This window comes from Tamandua tetradactyla, chromosome 17, assembly GCF_023851605.1.
Source record: "Tamandua tetradactyla isolate mTamTet1 chromosome 17, mTamTet1.pri, whole genome shotgun sequence".
In the NCBI taxonomy this organism is placed as follows: domain Eukaryota; kingdom Metazoa; phylum Chordata; class Mammalia; order Pilosa; family Myrmecophagidae; genus Tamandua; species Tamandua tetradactyla.
This window is the reverse complement of record NC_135343.1, coordinates 2021126-2040774: the sequence shown is the minus strand read 5'-3', so window position 1 is coordinate 2040774 and position 19649 is coordinate 2021126. Positions and strand designations below refer to the sequence as shown.

General features: G+C 47.8%; 1 protein-coding gene across 5 annotated transcripts in view; it reads right to left on the bottom strand.

The window, feature by feature from the left end:
- The window catches only part of ZNF2 (zinc finger protein 2), a 47838-nt gene that overhangs the window by 27359 nt on the left and 830 nt on the right, over positions 1 to 19649 (bottom strand). For 2 of the 5 annotated variants that reach the window (XM_077133743.1, XM_077133742.1), the window contains exons 1-4: positions 15669 to 15738; positions 6825 to 6896; positions 5565 to 5691; positions 181 to 294 (exon numbers count right to left, since the gene is read on the bottom strand). In XM_077133743.1, the coding sequence (XP_076989858.1) occupies positions 181 to 294; positions 5565 to 5691; positions 6825 to 6857 (274 nt within the window). In that variant the 5' untranslated portion in view covers positions 6858 to 6896; positions 15669 to 15738. Of the gene's footprint in view, positions 1 to 180; positions 295 to 5564; positions 5692 to 6824; positions 6897 to 15668; positions 15739 to 19649 lie in introns of those variants that run through there. The other 3 variants (XM_077133737.1, XM_077133738.1, XM_077133739.1) reach the window with 3 other exon arrangements.

Genomic DNA, 19649 nt, shown 5'->3' with positions numbered 1-19649 from the left:
AGATGAATAATCCTTTAAGATGGAGAGAAAAAAATGAAAGTTACTGGGTGACATGAAATAAATACTAAAGCAGAGGATTCAAATTTAAGAAAAAGGTGCTACCCAATATTCCCCTCCACACCCAAATAACCACCACAAAACAACACAGAACTCTGCCCTGCCCTGTTCATATGCGATTACCTAGAGAGTCATTCTCCGGATGTTCTCTCTCTTCAGATCCATGAAGACCAACTGTCCATGGCTCTTCCCCTCTCTTCAACTGAAAAATGATGTCAGGTTGAGGAACTGGTAGCCCTGATCATGGAGAAAAAAATAAGCCATGGTGGCTGTTACGTGTTGAAAATCATTCCACAACTTAATCCCAGCCTCAGTTCTCCAGAAAGAAAATGCAAAAGCCAGAAAGTCCATGCTAGGAAAGCAGAGGGCAAATGACAGGAACCTCTGAACGGGAGTCAAGACTGGGGTTCTAAGAAGGAACAGATGGCACTTGGTCCGAAAGTTGAGAGAATCCTGATGAATTAACGCATTTATTCTTTCCTGTGTTGAGTGAGAAGCTCCTACCTTTAGCACTGACAGGATGGGAGTAAAGTCTTCCAAAGAGACTTTGGCTCATGGATGGTCAAAGTTTGCTGACCTTCTAGTTTGCTGGCTGCCGGAATGCAATATACCAGAAACAGAATAGCTTTTAAAAAGGGGAATTTAATAAGTTGCTACTTTATAGTTCTAAGGCCGAGAAATGTCCCAATTACAACAAGTCTATAGAAATGTCCAATCAAAGGTATCCAGGGAAAGATACCTTGGTTCAAGAAGGCCGATGAAGTTCAGGGTTTCTCACTCAAGTGAGACGGCACATGATGAACACGGTCAGGGTTCCTCTCTCATCTGGAAGGGCACATGGCGAACACGGCGTCATCTGCTGGCTTTCTCTCCTGGCTTCCTGTTTCATGAAGCTCCCTGGGAGGCATTTCCTTCTTCATCTCCAAAGGTCGCTGGCTGGTGGACTCTGCTTCTTGTGGCTATGTCCTTCTGCTCTGCTCTCTCTCAATCTCTTTCATTCTCCAAAATATTTCCTCTTTTACAGGACTCAAGAAACTTATCAAGACCCACCCAAATGGGTGGAGACGTGTCGTCACCTAATCCAGCTTAACAACCACTTTTGATTAAATCACATCTCCAGGGAGATGATCTGATTACAGTTTCAAACATACAGTATTGAATAGGGATTATTCTGCCTTTATGAAATGGGATTTAGATTAAAACATGGCTTTTCTAGGGGACATACATCTTTTCAAACCAGCACAGAAGGTGAGTAAAAAAAGATCTTGAGCAAAAAAATCTAATGACGGTACCTATTTTTGTTGGTTGTTTACCCAAGTAAAGTCCTGCTCATTGTAGGAAACTTAGAGGTATGTACTAGTAACAAAGGAAAATCATCTTTCAAACTTTGTATTCATTTTTGTCTTTCCTTCTATTCATTTTGATACTAAAAGATACCTATAGATATATTCTGCTAAAAGAAAGATAATGTAATACATGCTGATTTGTAACTTGATTTTTTTCACACAATAATACATGAAAAGTGTTATTTTTCATTTCAATCAGCGCAGATCTACCTCAGGACTCTAACAGTTACATGATATTACACTGCTGGAATAACATCACTTTTTTAAACCAATCCGCTGCAGGCAGACATCGAGGTTTTAAAGTTTTGCTATCATCAAACAATGGTATGATGAGAATCTATATCATCAGCTGCTAGACATAGTATCTCCTTAAGACCAATTTCAGAATTGAATCTATCCATTTTTGGTAAATTAAAAGCAGACCTCAGGCAACAGGCCCGAGATCTAAACTTCCCTCATCTTGGGGTCCCTTCTTAGGAAAGAAAGGAACTTCTTATTGGGCCCAAGAAGCACATATACGGTTGTGTGCTGATTGTCTGTGACAAAACAATCACTTCCATCATCTCCCTTTTGCTTTCTTGACCCTAACCTTAGGAATTCTATTTTTCCCAATATTTTATCATTCAAAGCTGTGACAAAGGGTCAGCAGTCTCCCTTCATACCTCCTGATCTTGCTCTGTTTTACATATTCGACCTACTTTAAGCTCATCCATGGATGATGACACTTGCTTTTTTGACTTGCCTTGTAGGAAATCTGTACTGTGACCCCTTTTACTGCTGTCTGCTTCCAAATCTGTGCACTCTCTCATCCTCTGATCCTTAAAGATCCTGAGAGGTTCTCATTACCCACAAAGACCCAACTTTACTTCTTACAAACAGCTGATCTTAGCAGCAGCACTTAAGTTTCCTTTTGTCACCCAACCCTCTAGAACTATAAACTGCCTTCTGGGAGCATCTCTTTTAGGCTGCATGTAAGAGACATACTCAAAATCGAACATACCTCCCATGACCTACTGTTTTAGTTCCCTAGATGCTAAAACAAATAGCACATAATGGGTTGGCTATTTACTTTATAATGGGATTGTACTGGCTCACAGTTTCTGAGGCTAAAAGGCTTCCTTCCAGCAATCTTTGGGCTTCACTGACTTTTTGTCACATGGCGATATACATGGTGATGTCCTTTCCTTTCTCTTTCAAGTTCTGTTCACTTCTAGCTTCTGGCTGCTCCTAGGACTTCTTCTGTCTGACTTTCACTCTGCTTGTAAAGGACTCCAGGAGTTTGGATTAAAGCCCAACCCGAGAGAGTGGGGCCCCAGCTTGAATGGAACAACACCCCGAGATCCTCTTCACCAGAGTGTGACCAGGACCGAGAACATGTCCCGACTGGGTTACACAATTCAGTGCACACAGTCTGCCCTCTGGATCCCAAAAACTGTGTTCTTCACATTTGAAAAATACATTCTTTCCATCACAACACCCCAAAAGCCTTAAGTCATTTTGGCAACAGTGTTAAGTATAAAGTCTCATCAAAGTCAGTATAGGTTTGCTCCATCCTGGGGCAAAACTGCCCAGTCTGATGGACCTGTGAGACCCAGAGGACAAGTTTTCAGCTTCCAGTATACAATAGCGGGACAGGCAAAGGCAAACATTCCTATTGCAGAGGGAGAAACTAAAAGGAAAATAGGTGTCACAGATCCCACGCAAGTTCAAAGCCCAGCACGGTACATGCCATTAGATTTCAAGGTCTAAGAATAACCTGTAGATCAATGTTTTGTCTTCCAGGACCCCTTCCTGGACCTCTTCCAAGCACCTGAGGAGTGGACATACTCTCCCTGAACGCCAGGGCAGCTGCCCCATCATCTCCAAGCACTGAGGTGGCAGCACTCTCCCTGAATAAAGAAACGCAAGTGCTCCCCCCTCCAAGCACGAGGGCAGACCCACCCCTTCCACAGATGTGGTAGGCCCACTTTCTTGGCCCAAAGAGATTTTTTGGGTCCAGACCTGTGCTTCCATGGTTCTGCCCTTGAAGTTACTCTAACTTCAATTCATCCCTTCTCTGTTTCTTTCAGTGGTTCTGCTCGTGCAAATTCTGCAGAAACCTTGTGAGCTGTGTGCACAGTTTGAGCAGGTCCAGACCATCAGGCAATAGAACTCTCCAGAGAGCCTTCCTGGATAACTGCACTTCCAATCCTGACTTCTACTGAAATGGCAGACAGAATCCATGTTCGGCCACACCCTCTTCTGCAAATGGTTGTTCAATGAAACCCTCCTGAGAGCTTGGGGAGTCCCTGTTAGAGCTACTTCTGACCCTGCTTTCAGAGCACACTACCTGAAAGGCTCAGAATTTTCCAAACCATCAATTTTTCTCTGTGTGTGTGTGTGCGCTTAAGAGGTCAGTGCTCCACTCATCTCTTTCCTCTTGCATTTTACTATAAGCTGCAAGGAGAAGTCAGGCTGCACCTTCCACACTGTTTTAGTTAGCTAATGCTGCTGGAATACCAGAAATGGGTTGGCTTTTATAAAGGGGATTTATTAAGTTACAAATTTACAGTTCTAAGGCCATAAAAATGTCCAAATTAAGGCATCCAGAGAAAGATACCTTGACTCAAGAAGGCTGATGCCTGTCTGATGGGAAGGCATGTGGCTGGAGTCTACTGGTCTGTGTTCCTGGGTCTGCTGTTCCCAGCTTCTGATTCCAGTGTCTTCCTCTCTAAGCATTTGGGGGTCCTGACTTAGCTGCTTTGGGGTAAAACTCTGGGTTTCATCTCTTTGCTTAGCATCTCCTGGGGCCAGAGATTTCTGCTGTTCAGGTTCTGGCTATTTCTGCAAGTCCTTGCTTAGCACCCAGGCTACATCTGTTGGCACTCTAAGAACCTCAAATTTTTTCATCTGTCAGCTCTGTGTTTTCTCCAAAATATCTTCTCTTAATTTTAAAGGACTCCAGTAAACTAATCAAGACCCACCTTAATAGGTGGAGTCAGATCTCCATCTAATCAAAAACACCACACCCACAATTGAGTAGGTCATTCTCCAAGGAAACAATCTATTCCAAGGGCCGCCCTAAATAGGTCTGGCCCCACAAGACTGAGTCAGGACTGAAAGAAAATGACTTTTCTGGGGTATGAAACATTTTCAAACCAGCACACACACTTAACTTGAAAATCTGAGTTAAATTTCCAAACACCTTGTTACAAGTTTTACTTTCATCCTGCCCCCAAGACACCATTTTGTCAAATTCTCTGCCACTTTATTACAAGGTTGCCTTCCTTCTAGTTTCTAATGCAATGGGTTGGCTTAAACAAAAGAAATTTATTAGCTCATGGTTTCTGAGGCTAAAAAGCTTGCTTCCTACTGGGGTCTGTATCTTCCGCTGGCCAGAACTCTTTGCAGGTCCTTGTTTTTCCTCACTCGGCAATGCACATTGTGGTATTTTCTCCTTTCTCCTCTGGGTGGTTCCAGCTTCTGGCTCCTCCTGCAGCTTCTCTCTCCATATATGACTTTGACTCTGCTTATACCGGACTCAGGCACCTGGATTAAAGCCCAGCCTTACACAGCTGGGAAACACCTTAACTGGAGTAACATCTTGAAGGGATCTTATATGCAATCCATAAGACCAAGAACATGTCTAAACTGGGGTCCACAACTCACTGTACTCCTCCTCAGAGGCATATTCCTGTACTCTCATTCCCACACCTCCCTGTTTTATGGGGGAACAGTCTTTATTCCTCCCCTGGCTTCTATTAGGAGAAGTTGTCCCCCATAAGACGGCCCGTTTTCACTTACTTCTCTAGGTGGAGCTGAGTACCTGACTGATGAGCTGGGAGAAGACCTGGGCACACGTAGCAGCCACTTCTGCTCCGGCATCAGGCACACACTCTGCTCTGCTCCTCCCAGCCTACTTTTTCCAGGGGCAGGCTACGAAGCACGGCAACATGGGGTTGCCCAGGACTGTTCGTGGCTGGGTGTGCAAGTCTGCCCAATGCTGGGGTCCAGTGTTAGGAAGCCCATCGTTGCTGCACAACAAAGCCACATTCTTCTACTCTTTTGTCTCTTCTCTCAGTTGGTTCAGAACTCAGGGGAGCAGAAGAGGCATTAACTGAATAGGCCCCTCACTCACATGAACGCAGTGCAGCCATTAGCTCCTGACAGGAAGCCCCTTACCCAGGGAGACGATGCTCCTGTAGTTCTCCAGCATCACCTCCCTGTAGAGGTTCTTCTGAACAGGGCCCAGGTGCCTCCACTCCTCCTCTGTGAAGTCCACGGCCACATCCTCAAAGGTCACCGATTCCTGGAAGCACAGTCACATTTTCCCTTACTTGCAACCCTTCCCTTTACATGGACTGGACAAGTGAATACAGATGCCAGCCCTGGAGGATGTGGATGGAGGGAAAGGAAACGGGTCTGGCACTGCAGAGTCTGAAGCTCTTTTGGAAAGTGGTATAATTAGGCATGAAGTTCTCAGTCAAATCCCACAGCTCTATACTCACAGCCGAACCTCCGACTATCAGCGACCCCTTTTCCAGACTCAGAGAGAGCTTACATGAATAGAACAAAGAATTCCTGGGTACCCTTTACCCAGCTTCCCCAAACATTAGCTTTTTCCACACTGGCTTTATTATTTTTTTTCCTGAACCTCCTGAGACTACTTTGCAAACCTGGTGCCCCTTTACTCCTAAATATTTCAGTATATATTTTGTAAAAACAAGGACATTTCCTTACATAATGACTGTGTAATTATAAAAATCAAGAAAATAAAGTCATACCATTACCTAATCTACAGTCTTGTTCAAATTTTGCCAATTGTCCTTTTTTTTTTTTACAAACCTCAAATTATAATATTGGACTATATTACCTTCAGAGCCCCTTTCAGCTCCAGTGCTCAGTAATTCTATAGGATCGCATCCTGCACCCCTAGATGTGTCTCCACTGCACCTGCAGAGGTTCTGAGCCACAGCGGGGAATCCAGGACTCTTCCCTCAGGCAGGAATGGATTAAACCACATTCCTCTGCCCACATAAGGCCTGCGGGGCTCTGGCTCACCGACATGACCTGCAGGACATGCCCCCCTCCAGCCGACCCCGACGCCCCTGGAACTTGGGGTCGGACCGTACACAGCCACTCCAGCAGTCGGGGCCACAACCCGCCCACGGCTCCCCAGCCCTCCGGTCAGGCAAAAACCACTCAGTGCACAGGCTGTGGGGGCAGCATGCCTGGTGACAGGCTGGTGGCCCACGCGCATGGCACCGGCTCCCCAGTGGAGGACACCATCCGTCACGTGGGAAGAAAGCACTGCCCCAGGGTCCTTCCTTCACCCAAATGGGTCTGATCTCGTGGAACAAAGAAGCCGTGGGATGGGGAAAGAAAAGCGCCTACATTCTGGAGACTCACAGGGTATTTCAGAAAAACCAAAGTCCACCTCACCTGGCATCTGGCGGCCGGAGACACGGTGGCCATTCCCTCCCGTGTGCTGTCCTTTGAGAAAAGGGCAGAGCCCTGCCGGGGCAGAGGTGTGAGGCGAGGAAGAAGGATGAGAGACATCAGTCCTGGTATGTAGTTTTCAGACCCACAAAGCCAGAGCTCGCCGCACAGTGAACTGCGGCCCACCCGCACCCCCAGCCCTATGGAAAGGGAAGGCAAAGGGCACCAGGCCCGGGGAAGGCCCCGTCCCACCCCGGAACGAGGGGCAAGGCCTGGGAGAGGGCCGTCTACAACCCGACCTGGTGCTTGTTTCACTCTGATCCCAGAGGCAGAGTTAGGTTCCTGGGAATTGAGAGCACACTGAAGTTCACACTACATTGATAAATTCACATTCCATATGCCCTAAATGCTTACTGGACAAGAAGGACAGGCAACTTTGCATATAACTCTGCGGACGAGACATGCTGAAAGGGTAGGTGCCCCACTTGCGGACCCCGATGGAGGGGCGGCCCTTGGGCAGCCACGTTTTGTGCCATGTTAACATGCCACCCGTCACCCCTGGTTCCACGCTGATGAGGGAGGCCACAGGCTGACCAGAAAGCTGAGCTGCAGCACCTGGCTTGAGTGATGACATCCGTCTTTAGGTCGTGAACTGAGAAGTGAATTCCAGGACAGCTGGGGGAGGGGCCAAAAGGACATGATGGGGTTCAGGAGCGGCCAGAGGAGCAGGGGACCCCAGTTAGTGGAGGCAGCTCCCGTGTGCACGTGGGGAGGACGCACGCTCCCAGGGCACACATACGACACACACGAGCAGGCAGGGGAAGAGCAGCTCAGCCTCACTAAAGGGGGGGCATGAAGCAGAGAGCCACGACGTCCTGGCCCGTAGGCCCTAGGCTCACCCAGCAGTGCTCCTGGGCTCCGGTCTGTGTGCAGCCCTGCCCTACTGATCCCTGGATTTCCACATGAAGCCAACCTCCTTGGGCTTGGCATGTGTCACTACTGTTAACTCTCTTTACCTGAGTAGGTCTCCATTTCTCACAGTCAAGGACCTAATTAAAATGACATAGTCAAAGCCAACCTTCTGGGATTCACATGGTGGTGGGGTGGGGGGCAGGGAGCGCGGTCCGGGGAAAAAGGAGAAGGCTTGTGGCTCACAGGCTGCCCTGCAGCAGCCAGGGGTTATGTTCCTTGCTCGTGGTTATTCGTTCATTCATCTGGTCAACCAACATTTATCCAGCACTGGCTATTTATGCCAAGCTCTGCAGTAGGCCCTCTCCTTGTCCTCAAGAAGCTTAGAGCCCAGCACATAGGACAAGCCAGGATCTAAATGATATTTTAAGACAGAATGGATACGTGTGAATGAGACAAGCAGAGCAAGCTATGAGAACACACGAGAGGCACACCCAGCCCAGGTGGGAGGGAAGGAGAAACACTGCAGAAGGTTTCTTGGCAGAAGTGGGTTCTAAGGTAAGTCTGATTTGGAGGAGCAGGGACCATTCTAGGCAGGAAAAATGTCAAGTACAAAGATAAGGAGGCAGATGTTTATGTGGAAAGGTTGAACAACTGAAGCAGCTGAAAATGGCCAAAGCCTAGCTGTGAGGAGTGCTGCGGGGGGTGAGGTAGGTTAGCCAGGTCCAGGGCAGCTTGGGGGGCCCCTCTGTATGCACAGGGTAACTGCAAGACTTCAGCATGGATGTGTCATCGGATCATTGCAACCTATGTCAATGGCCATAAAAATACACTTACTTTGTGACTCAGCAATTCTCCCCTAGGAATTTATCCTAAGGAAATAATGAAGAACAAGAGCAGAAAGGAAAATTATTACCCTCTCCCCTGCGTGGGACATGACATTCAGGGGCGAAAGTCTCCCTGACAACAGGGATGTGACTCCCAAGGCTGATCCTGGCCCTGGCACCACGGGATCCACAATGCCTTCCAGACTGAGAGGGGGGAGGAAATCTAACAGTGACGCATCAGTGACTAAGGGTTCAAGGGGAGTTGAGAGGCCATTCTGGGGGCTATTCTTATGCAAGCTTCAGCTAGATCTGCTAATTGCCATGGTGTGCCAAACCCTAAGAAACACCATTCCTGATAACCCTAAAGAACACGTAGGGCTCTAACTGAGACTCTACAAAAGTTTCACGCACTGAGTTTACTTTCCTGAAACCTACAACCTCCAGAGGATCTTAGGCCAAATAAGTCCTGAAACTCAGAGGAGCCAGAAAAAGTTAGAATGGGCATAGCACAAAGAAACTTATAGACTGGAAGAAGGGCCAAAGGAAAAGGAGGAGTATAACAGAGGAGATAGGATTTAGCCAACGAGTACGACTGCTGAATCTCTATCATGGTATTTCTTCCAGCTTGCAGTATTTTGGAGCAGAGAGAAGGAAAAACCTGAAATAGTGGAATGGGAACCCATACCAAACTTTGAAATCTGTTACGTAACTGTTTGCTAAAATGTCCTTTGAAACAAATTGGCTTTTTTTTGTATATATGTTATACTTCACGATAAAAATGTTTTTAAAAGAAAGAATACTGCAGGGTTTTTTATTAATCATCATTAACATTAACCTTTTCTGGGTGCTAACTACGTGCCAGGCAATTTCCTAATAAGTCTTTTACATGTATTATCTCATTTAATTTTTACAATAACAGCAAAGAAATTAGGAATATTTTAAACCTCCAAAACAGGAGATTTGATTAAATAACTTATGGTCCATCTATACAATGAAATACCATGCAAACATAAAACATTCTATTATTAACAACCATTACAGCATATATATTAACAGCATATACAGATAGGACATTTACTTAGAATGGTTAACTAACTTGTATTGTATGAGGGTGACACAGAGTTTGAACTCCAAGTTTGTCTGGCAGCTTTTAACCTCGAGCAATAGACTAGAATGAAAACCCCCAAACCTACCCAAGCATCAAGGGAAGCTTGATATGTGATTGAGCTGGCATTACAGATCAATGGGGCAAAGGCCACGGGGAAAAACAGCAAACAAAATTTCATCAGTGGGATCATGGATAAATTGTGATACATTTACACAATGGAATTATGAATGAATAACAGACATGCTAATAAGAGAGAAACCACAAAAATGTAATTGAGTAAAAATAAGAACGTTATAGAATGGCTTACTGTATAATATTTATTAAAATTTTAAGACAGATAAATAGTACCTGTAAAAAGCTTGCAAAACTCTATATAGGAAAATAAGTACAAAATTATGGACATCTCTGGGAAAGGAGGAGAATGGATTGGGGTAAGATACCCATGATGCTTCAACTCTGTAATGTTTTGCTTCCTAAATTTTGAAGGGAAAAAAATTTTTTTTTGGCTGGAGGGAAATATCTGCAACTGCAGAGCTGTGTTCTAGTAGCCATGATTCTTGAAGATGACTGTATAACGATACAACTTTTGCAGTGTGACTGTGTGATTGTGAAAACCTCGTGTCTGTTGCTCCTTTTATCTAGGATATGGACAGATGAGTAAAAAATATGGATAATAAATAAACAAATAATAGGGGGAACAAAGATTAAAATAAATTGAGTAGACTGAAATACTAGTGGTCAATGAGAGGAGGAGTAAGGGGTATGGCATGTATGAGTTTTTTTTTTTTAATTTCTTTTTCTGTACAGATGCAAATGTTCAAAAAAATTATCATGGTGATGAATATACACCTATGTGATGATACTGTGAGCCACTGATTGCACACCATGTCAAGAATGTTTGTACGCCAAGAACGTTTGTATGTTCGTTGTTTACAATAAAAATATTTTAAAAAACATAAGTCCATAAATATTAAGAATTCAGTTTTTTTAAATTGTGCATGTGTACGGAAAAAACTGGAAGAACGTATGCTAAAATATTCTGAGTGGAATCTGAGCGGTGGCATTACAAGCGATTCTTGTTTTAATTTCTTATGATTCTTTATATGTGTTTGCTTTAGCGTTCAGGAAAATCGACCCGAAGGAAAGGAGGCCTCACACTGCTCTCCTGAGAAAGCCCTGCTTGCCAGCCTGCCTGCGGCCGGCGTCTGGGAACTTAGGTTTAGGGCCGTGTCTCTCTCCCACCCCTTTCTCTCAGGTTTTGGGGGTGTCCCCAGCCCATACTCTTAGGTTTTGGGGGTATCCCCGATCTCTTAGGTTTTGGGGTACCCCCATTCTCTTAGGTTTAGGGGGTGTCCTCCTATTCTCTTAGGTTTGGGGGATGTCCCCTACCCTGTTCTCTCAGGTTTTGGGGGTGTCCCCTGCCCCTTTCTCTTAGGTTTAGCGGGTGGAACCCCGTTCTCTTAGGTTTAGGGGTTTGTTCCTCCGTTCTCTCTCTTAGGTTTAGGGGTTGTCCCCCGTTCTCTTAGGTTTAGGGGGTATCCCTCCGTTCTCTTAGGTTTAGGGGTTGTCCCCCGTTCTCTTAGGTTTAGGGGGTATCCCTCCGTTCTCTTAGGTTTAGGGGTTGTCCCCCGTTCTCTTAGGTTTAGGGGGTATCCCTCCGTTCTCTTAGGTTTAGGGGTTGTCCCCCGTTCTCTTAGGTTTACGGGGTGTCCCCTGCCCCGTTCTCTTAGGTATAGGGGGTATCCCCCACTCTCTTAGGTTTAGCCGGTGGCCTCCCGATCTCTTAGGCTTAGGGAGTGACCCCCGACCTCCGAGAGGTAAGGGCCGACACCTGCTTTCCTCCCGGGGCTCCTCTGGCTGGAGGCCCTGCAGGGGCTCGTGCAGCCAGGAGGTCCGCGTCCCCGCGGCCGCCGCGCCCTCTCCCGGGCTCCAGCCGCGCCTCCAACCCGCCGCCTGCGCCGCGGGGACCTGGGGCAAGGGCCGGGTCGCAGGGGCAAGCAGCGGGCGGGGGTCTGGCCCCGCTCCCCGGCAGGAGCACCCACCCGGCAGCACTCGGCACCCGCAAGGCCCCCGGGGGTGGGGACAGAGCAGCGCGGGGCGGGGGGGGGGGGGGGGGGGGGGGGGGAGACCACGTGTGCAGTTTTGGGTATTAACATTTGAGCTGCTTCTACCGCTTTGGATAGGAAAAATCAGGCTGCCTCTGGCTCCCACTGGTCAAGATGTAAAAAGTATAATTGCTAAACGAAATAACTCGGTTGGTGAAAGACCCTGAATTTCATAATGCTACTCCAAAGAGAAGTTAATAGAAAGTCTATAGAACGGTTGTAATACAAAGAAGGCAATGATTGAGCCTTCAGTTATGGAAATAAGTACTCTGTTCTTTTTTCTAATACAATATGACTATTCATAAAGTATAGATATCCTTGGAATACATGCTTGTAGCCATTTGTATAAGTCTGAGAAAAGAAACCTAGGGACTGGGGATCAGCCAAGCAACCCCAGAAAGAGGAAATGCGTACCCCAGACAGGAAGGCCTCACTGGGTCCCACGGAATAATCAGGCAAAAGAGGGACGTGTGCCCCTCACCAGTGAATTGCCTAGAGGAGGCTGGGCCTCTGTGCATGCTCAATCCTTCTCCCCCAAGACATGAGTCCTTCAGCCCATTTTAAGATACCAGTAGGCACAGTCAAGTTTTCAAAAATGCCCAAATACAAGATCACTCTATATTTACTGAACAAAGGGTCGAGTATATTTACTAGACCAAGCAAAACTTTTAAAGAATATTACCTTGAGAGTGAATGCTGGTTTGCACAAACTAAAACCTATGTGAACAGGCATACACTTAAAGCATATTCTTGACAGAAAAACAAGTTCAGCAAAACTATAAAAAGGAACTCCAACCGAGGAGGCGAGATTAGGGTTTTAATCCTGCCTGGGAGATACACGCACATGGAAACAAATATATACCATCATCTGATAACCGGAGCCAGCAGTTTGTGCTGGTCCAAAACAGGGTTCTTTTACTTTTTAGTCTGTTAAGATTTCTGCATTCCCAGGAGGGCATAAAAATATTACTCTCCAGCCCTAGAAAGATTTCAAAATCAGTCGAGATAGAGTATAGCTATTAGGAGAACAGGCTCGGAGCCAGACTGCTGGAAATCAAGTGCCAGCTCTGCCTCAGTTTGCTCATCTGCAAAACTGGAATAATAAAAGTACCTACCTCCTACAGTTATTGTGAAGCTTAAAAAAGGTGAGACGCATACAGCATTTAGAATGATGTCAGCATTAGTCAACACTATATTTCTAGGAAGATACAAATAGTGCAATTTTTAATTATACTACGCTACTGCTGCTTTAGAATAGGTGTAAGTGTAAGTGTAATAATAACTTTGGAATCAGGTATTCTCTATGTTTTCTAAAGCATTTGGGTTTTTCAAACAAATTAGTCAAACTACATCTGAAATAGTGGTTCAAACTGCTCTCAATGTTTAAACACTTCAAGACAATTTTCAAATTAGATTATGACTTAAATAAACTATGCATTGAGAAGCTCACAAATGGTAGTGAGCGTGAAAGTCCCTTGGCCATTAAGCCACCTGTCAACACTCCCTGCCAGGTAGGCAGCGCTCACCACTAGGTTTAGACTTCACTGGCAGTCCCTTCAGAAAATCCAGCAAGCTCACATGGAGTCGCTGTCAGCAAAGGGTCACGTCCACCTCTGTTTTCACTTTCTCTGTCCATAATCTCGGAGTACTTCAAACTCATATTCTGTATTATCTGGTAATTGTTTACTGTTCTCACCTTAGTTACAGAACACCTATTCCAAACCTCTCTTCTCTGCAAACCTCCATGCCTGTCATTCAGTTCCCAGCCTAACTTTGTCCTCTACTTCCTGAGGAGCCACCAAAGTGAGTTCCACAGGAGGCAAGGCTGGCAGAAAGCCTTCCAGAAGCTGGGATTATTAACGTGAAGCTTTGGGCACGTTATCCTAGGACTTGACCCCAGTTGTTTAGTAACTACTCTGAGGAGTTGTGGATAGTTAATGCGACAATAACATCAAGCATTTTTCATTCAGTTTGCTCAATAAAGTTCCCTTCCTTTCTACTGCCCAACAGGACCCCGTTCATCCGCTCACGCATTCCACCGCTCAACCACTTACCAAGACACTAGGTAGCCTGGATGTGAAGCCAACAAAACAGAACCGCCTCTATCTCTAGGACTTCACCTCTGTGCCCGACATTCCTTTCTACTATTGTTTCCTCTCAGAATTTGCTCCCTGCATTATCCAGCCTCCCTCTCTTTCTCCAGAATCTTCCATCTTTCCAGTAGCTCCTTCCTACATCTTCAAACTCAACAAGCCTCCTCTATCTGGAACTAAACTTCAGTGAATCCATGGCCTCCCTCCAGCAAAAACGTTCAATTTGGGGGCTTTCCTTTCATTACCAAAATTCTGAGATGAATAAAACACACCTACTGAAACCACGCTGTCAGCACCTGAAACCACATCGTCACCACCTGCTTTTCCACCTCACACACCTGAAACTGCATGCTTGGAAGTTACCAATGCATTTTTTAGCTCTGTGCCCCTTTCTCCTTATTTTTACTTCTCTGCAACTTTTGGCTGTTTCAACCAGTTTCTGCTTCTTCAAGCAGTTCCTGTAGCTGCTGTGATACCATAGCAAGCCTGAAACTACTGTCTTCCTGTGACTCTTTTTCCCACTCGTGTTCTGGAACCATGGACACTGCCCAAGTGTCCTTCCTATCCCTCGGAAAGTTCATCTACACCTCGGCTCTGTCTTCCACCTCTAGCGAGATAGTTCCCAAGGCTAGTCATGACTCCCCTTCCAAACTCACCTTACACTTCCAAATGACTGCAAATTTTGGATCAGGCATTCTGCCATTACCTCAAAATCATCTTTCCCCACAGAACTCCCCACATCATCTTCTCTCTCTGGTTTACATTCCTGTCAGGTGTTCTATTATTCTCCCAGGTATGCAAATTCAAACATTTTCCCTAATTCTCTTCCCTTCCAAATCTAGTTATTCACCAGGTCCTTTAACTCTTCTCTAGCAACGCCATTTGTACTGTGCCCTGCCACTGGCACCATTCAGGTCCATGACTGCTCGCTTCACTGATTCCTAACCGGCTCCCTGCCTTCCCTTTCCTTCTCTAGTCCTGGATGTGACCTGTAGAGTAAATATCCTAAAATAGCTGTATTCCTGTCAGTCCGGGGGTCAGACCCCCACAAAGCGCTCTGCCCCCTGGGCCTTGCCGTGGGACTACGCGCCCTGGCCTCCGTGCGCCCCGGCCTCCGTGCGCCCCGGCCTCCGTGCGCCCGGCCTCCGTGCGCCCTGGCCTCCGTGCGCCCTGGCCTCCGTGCGCCCCGGCCTCCGTGCGCCCCGGCCTCCGTGCGCCCTGGCCTCTGTGCGCCCTGGCCTCCGTGCGCCCCGGCCTCCGTGCGCTTTCCTCCCCCCTGCTCTCCCACGGCTCTTCTCAAGCCTGCCTATCGCTTTACCGCTTCTTTAGCGTTTGGGGTTTTTCTTTTCACCTCAAATCCGACCTCCTCCACGATGCTCCCCTCGATCGCCTGTGCGTGGCCCAGGAAGCGAAACGAGGCGATCGGGGGCGCCTCCTTGGAGAGAGGGAGGGACTGGGGTGGCGGCACCCTAACTTTAGTGTCAATTCCACGCACGTTCATTATGCATCCGCTATGGGTAGAGGAACAGGAGGACCGGAGGAAGAGTCCACACTTCAACCTGACACCTCGGGATCTGACATATAGTCGGTGCACTCCGTAAAACCACTCGTAACAGCGTCCACGTCCCACGAGATACACGCACCTAGTGGGGCGGGGGGGGGGGGCACTTTCTTCTCGCACCTCTCCGAGCCGGGACGTCACCACACACAGACTCTGCAAACCCATCCGCCCCGCGACATCCCCTTCTCCCACGGCACCCTCTCAAGTTCTCCGCTCCTCCAGGACACACACGAGCAGCCCTCACCTCCGGCGCAGGGTGCGGGGGACCCAGGAAGACGGTGCCTCTTCGGGTCGGGAAGGCAGTGCGCCTGCGCAAAGCCGCCCGGCGTCCTCGCGCCCAAACGCCTTGCCTTCGCACGGACTCCATTTCCCAGAATTCTCATCGATCAGGGCGCCTTAATATGACGTCAGAGGCTCTGCGCATGCGCACGCCCTTAAGAAGGCCCCGCCGTGCTGAGCCGCGTCTGCTGTCGCGGGTGGTCTGGGGTCTTGCGGGCCGCCGGGGAGGGAGCGTCGTCCGCGAGCAATGTGTCTTTCTGACCGTCGAGGCCCGACACTAGCCCTGGCTTTCACCGTCGGGGAGGACGAGAGCAACATCGAGGTCCCGTTCTCCCCGCGCTCGGGAGAGGCTTCTTTCCGCCCCAGTGTGTTCGCTTGTAGGAATCTGGTTTGATTTTGAGCCGAAGGAGCTGCGGCCTGAGGCAGGGTCTGTGCTCACATTTGCTCTGGAAGGAGATCCCGGGAGACTCGCGTGCACTCCACCGGGCAGCCGGCCTTCCTCGGTGCTGGGAGGGCCCGGGCCGGAGACAGCCAGCCTAGGTTGCTGCGGTCACCTGAAGCGTTTTAGAAATACTGAGTAATGCTTGGGGCCCGCACGGAGGGCTGAGAGCTTGAACAGATCCGTAGGTGATTCTAACGCGCCGCTAAAGCTGAGAACCACTGAGCTAAATAGAGCTCCAGGGGATCACACAGAGAACACGGTAAAAATTCTACTTCGGGAGCAAGTCTGCACTTTCATTCAAAAAGCGTCAATTGCCTACTAATAGGCAAGGCACTGTTACAAATATGAATATGACAGTTACTGCCTCATACTCAGTTCAATGTAAAAATCAGAATGTAAAGGTATTACGTAGAACAAAATGCAGTTTGTTCTATAATCATATCATGTCCGAACACTGGGAGAACAAGGAGGAAACTTAACTATGGCTGGGGAAATGGGAAAAGGCTTCCTTTAGCTAGTACACTTGAGGAATGCGTACTTACTTCCTTAAGAAAGAAAAGGAGAATCTTGGCAGAGAGAATAGCATATACAAAGGTATAGATAGAGAGGATTGAAGTGCAAAGAGTTAGTAGCCAGACAAGTGATGGGGTGTAGGGGCTGATAATCTATCATGGGGCCAGATTGTGGCAGAGTTTGTGCTGCTTTGGATGTTCCTGGAAGATTAGAATTTGATTAAAATCATTACATCCAAGACATGTTTTCTTGCTGTTCCCTTCTGTATGGTGATTTTTAGATTTCATCTAGTCTTATACTGATAGTGGAAACTTTGGGGTCCCAGGAGGTTTCCTTCTAGAATTCTCCACCTTTGGGCAGACCCTAGGGTTTATCTCTATACTTGGTACGCCATGTTGCTGTCAAAACAGACACTTTAATTCTCGACCCTAGGGTTTATCTCTATACTTGGTACGCCATGTTGCTGTCAAAACAGACACTTTAATTCTCTAGTAAGCAGGGTAAAAGTCAAGTTTACTGTTCACCTGCCTCCCCAGTTAAAATTTTTTTTGCCGATTCCTCATTTTTGTGCCTTTATAATCACTAATGTGTTTATGAAGACATTTTATATTTTTCCAGCATTTTTAAAGTGGTTTAGGGTATCTTAATCCAACCATGCTGTTGAAATGATCAAGAGAATTTTAGCTGTCTTTCTCAAAGGAGTTAGGAAGGGCATATGAATGCCAAGCAGCCAGAAAACAACAGCCATACATCTTGTCTAGAATAAAACGTGTCTCCTGGTCCACCAGTTTGTGAATTCTGCCCACTGCAGGAACTTACGGCTCTCTGTGGGTCTATAACAGACCATCACAAACTTGGTTGCTTAACACAACAACATTTATTATGCTAACGGATTCTGCAAGTCAGGAATTTGGATAGGGCACAGTGGGGATGGCTTGTCCCTGTGTCACAGTATCTGTACCTGCGGTTGGGAGGACTTGAATGGCTGCTTCACACACATGTCTGGTGCTGGACTGGCATGGCCTGACTCAAAGGCTGGGCTCAGCTGGGGCTGCTGATCGGAGTGCCTACATGTAGCCACACTTTGTGGCTTGGACTTCCTTACAGCATGGTAGATTCCGGGTAACCAGACTTTGTATATGGTACCTCAAACCTCTAAGAGTGAGTATTCCAGTCAACAACAGAAGCTGCTGGGCCTTTTATGACCTGGCCTTGAAAATCACATGGCGTCACTTCTGCCGTACCCTACTGTTTGAAGCAGTCACAAACTTGCCCAGATTCGAAGGGAACGACCATAGAGTCCATCTGTGAAAGGGAGGTGTGTCAGAGGGTTTGAGGCCATTTTTTAAAAACTGCCCTCCTGTTATCTGGGTGTTTCTCTAGGAGAGGTGTTGGGAGTGGAGTATACAAAGAAAAGAAGGGCCACTTGTAATCAGAGGTTCCACGTGTAGCTTTGCAGTGTCCCTGTTGGAGCGAACACTTTGCTGTGCCTTGCTGCTCTGCTGTGTGTGTCCTGAATGCTGCCTGTACTGCTGTGACTCCACCTGCAGTCTTCGCCTCTTGCAGTTCCGGGACCCACTTCTTGGGCACCTTTTGACCTTGTCTCTCAGAGTTTCTGTCTTTGCTGCTGCTGCCTGTCACTCTGTGACTAGACCTACAGTCTGCGTGGGAAGAAGGCCTCGTGCCCTTATGTCCCAGGCCTTTACCGAGGTGGCATCCTAGCAGAACGCCCTGGGCCTTTGAGTGATGAGGGTTTTCAGTTTCGTCACTTGTCTTTTGGGGGGGGGATGGTTGGTCCCCTGGAAAAAGGATTTGGATTCTTAGTGTTCCTGGTACATTGAATTATGTACCCAGAAAAAAACGTGATCTTAATCTGCCTTCCAGTGGGTGAGAACCCATTGATTAACCTCCAGAGGAGCAGTGAAAGGGAATTTGGGGGTTGGGGGGTGTGATGGGGAAACCTCTCAGGCTGGTGGGGACTGGAGTGTCCCTAACAGTACTTTGGGGTCAAATGGCACAGTACAGCACTCTCGCGGGGTGGGGGTGGGGGGCGAGTTGGGGAGGGGGAATCCTGTTAAGTTACTGGTTTCCTCTTCTAGTTACCCAGTGTGCACTGTATGGCATTTGAGTTGGGAACTTGAGCCCCTGCAGCAGGGAAAGGCATTAGGGACAGCAGTGCCCCTCAAGTTCATCAGAAACAGTTTCGCCTCTACCTAGTCCTGTTGCTCCATCAATGAGATGAAATTCTCTCCTCATTTGTCCACTTCCTCACATTTTCAGCACCAGAGCACTGTGCCAGCCATGGTCCATGGCTTCCTGCTTGAGAAGAAGGGGGCTTGCTTGCAGGCACTAGGCCCTCTGTGTCCTCCTGGGCAGTCCCATTGCAAGTGCTGGCAGAAAAGTTAAAAAAAGAAAAAAAGGAGGATGGCCTTTTTGTCCTGATATTGTGGATTAGTTTCTGAACTCCTGAATGGGGCTGACACACCATCCTCTCAGTCCTCACAAGTCTCCCCTCTCTGGCTGAGGACTGCCCCTGGAGGACATCATTTTAATACTCTCCTTTTCTTTCGCGTCCCAAATGATCATCGTTGCAGGAGGGAGTCCAAACTCCTTCTCCCTTCTCCATCGCCCTCTGCTGAACCCTCAGGGAGGAGGCGGAGGGGTGCCTGCCTGTAGGGTGCCACCCGCCGTCAGCCTGCAGGGTCTCGGGGCGTGGGGAAAGTTCACTCCAGGAGGGGCTCCAGCTGGGGGCCCTTACCTGGCAGGCCCAGAGGAGACCACGGGCTGTCGCGGCTGTAACTAACTTCCCGTGGCTTCTGTTGCACGGCCCAAACTGGGCTATCGGGCCGCGCACAAGCTGCTCTCCGAGGTGCGAGCTGCCCCCAGTGTCCAGCCCGCGGAGACAGCGCGGGTCAGGGCCCGGATCCTGGGGCCGATGTGCCCCCGCCCCCGCCCCCCAAGCAGTGCACTCCGGAGCCCCGCCCCCGAGCA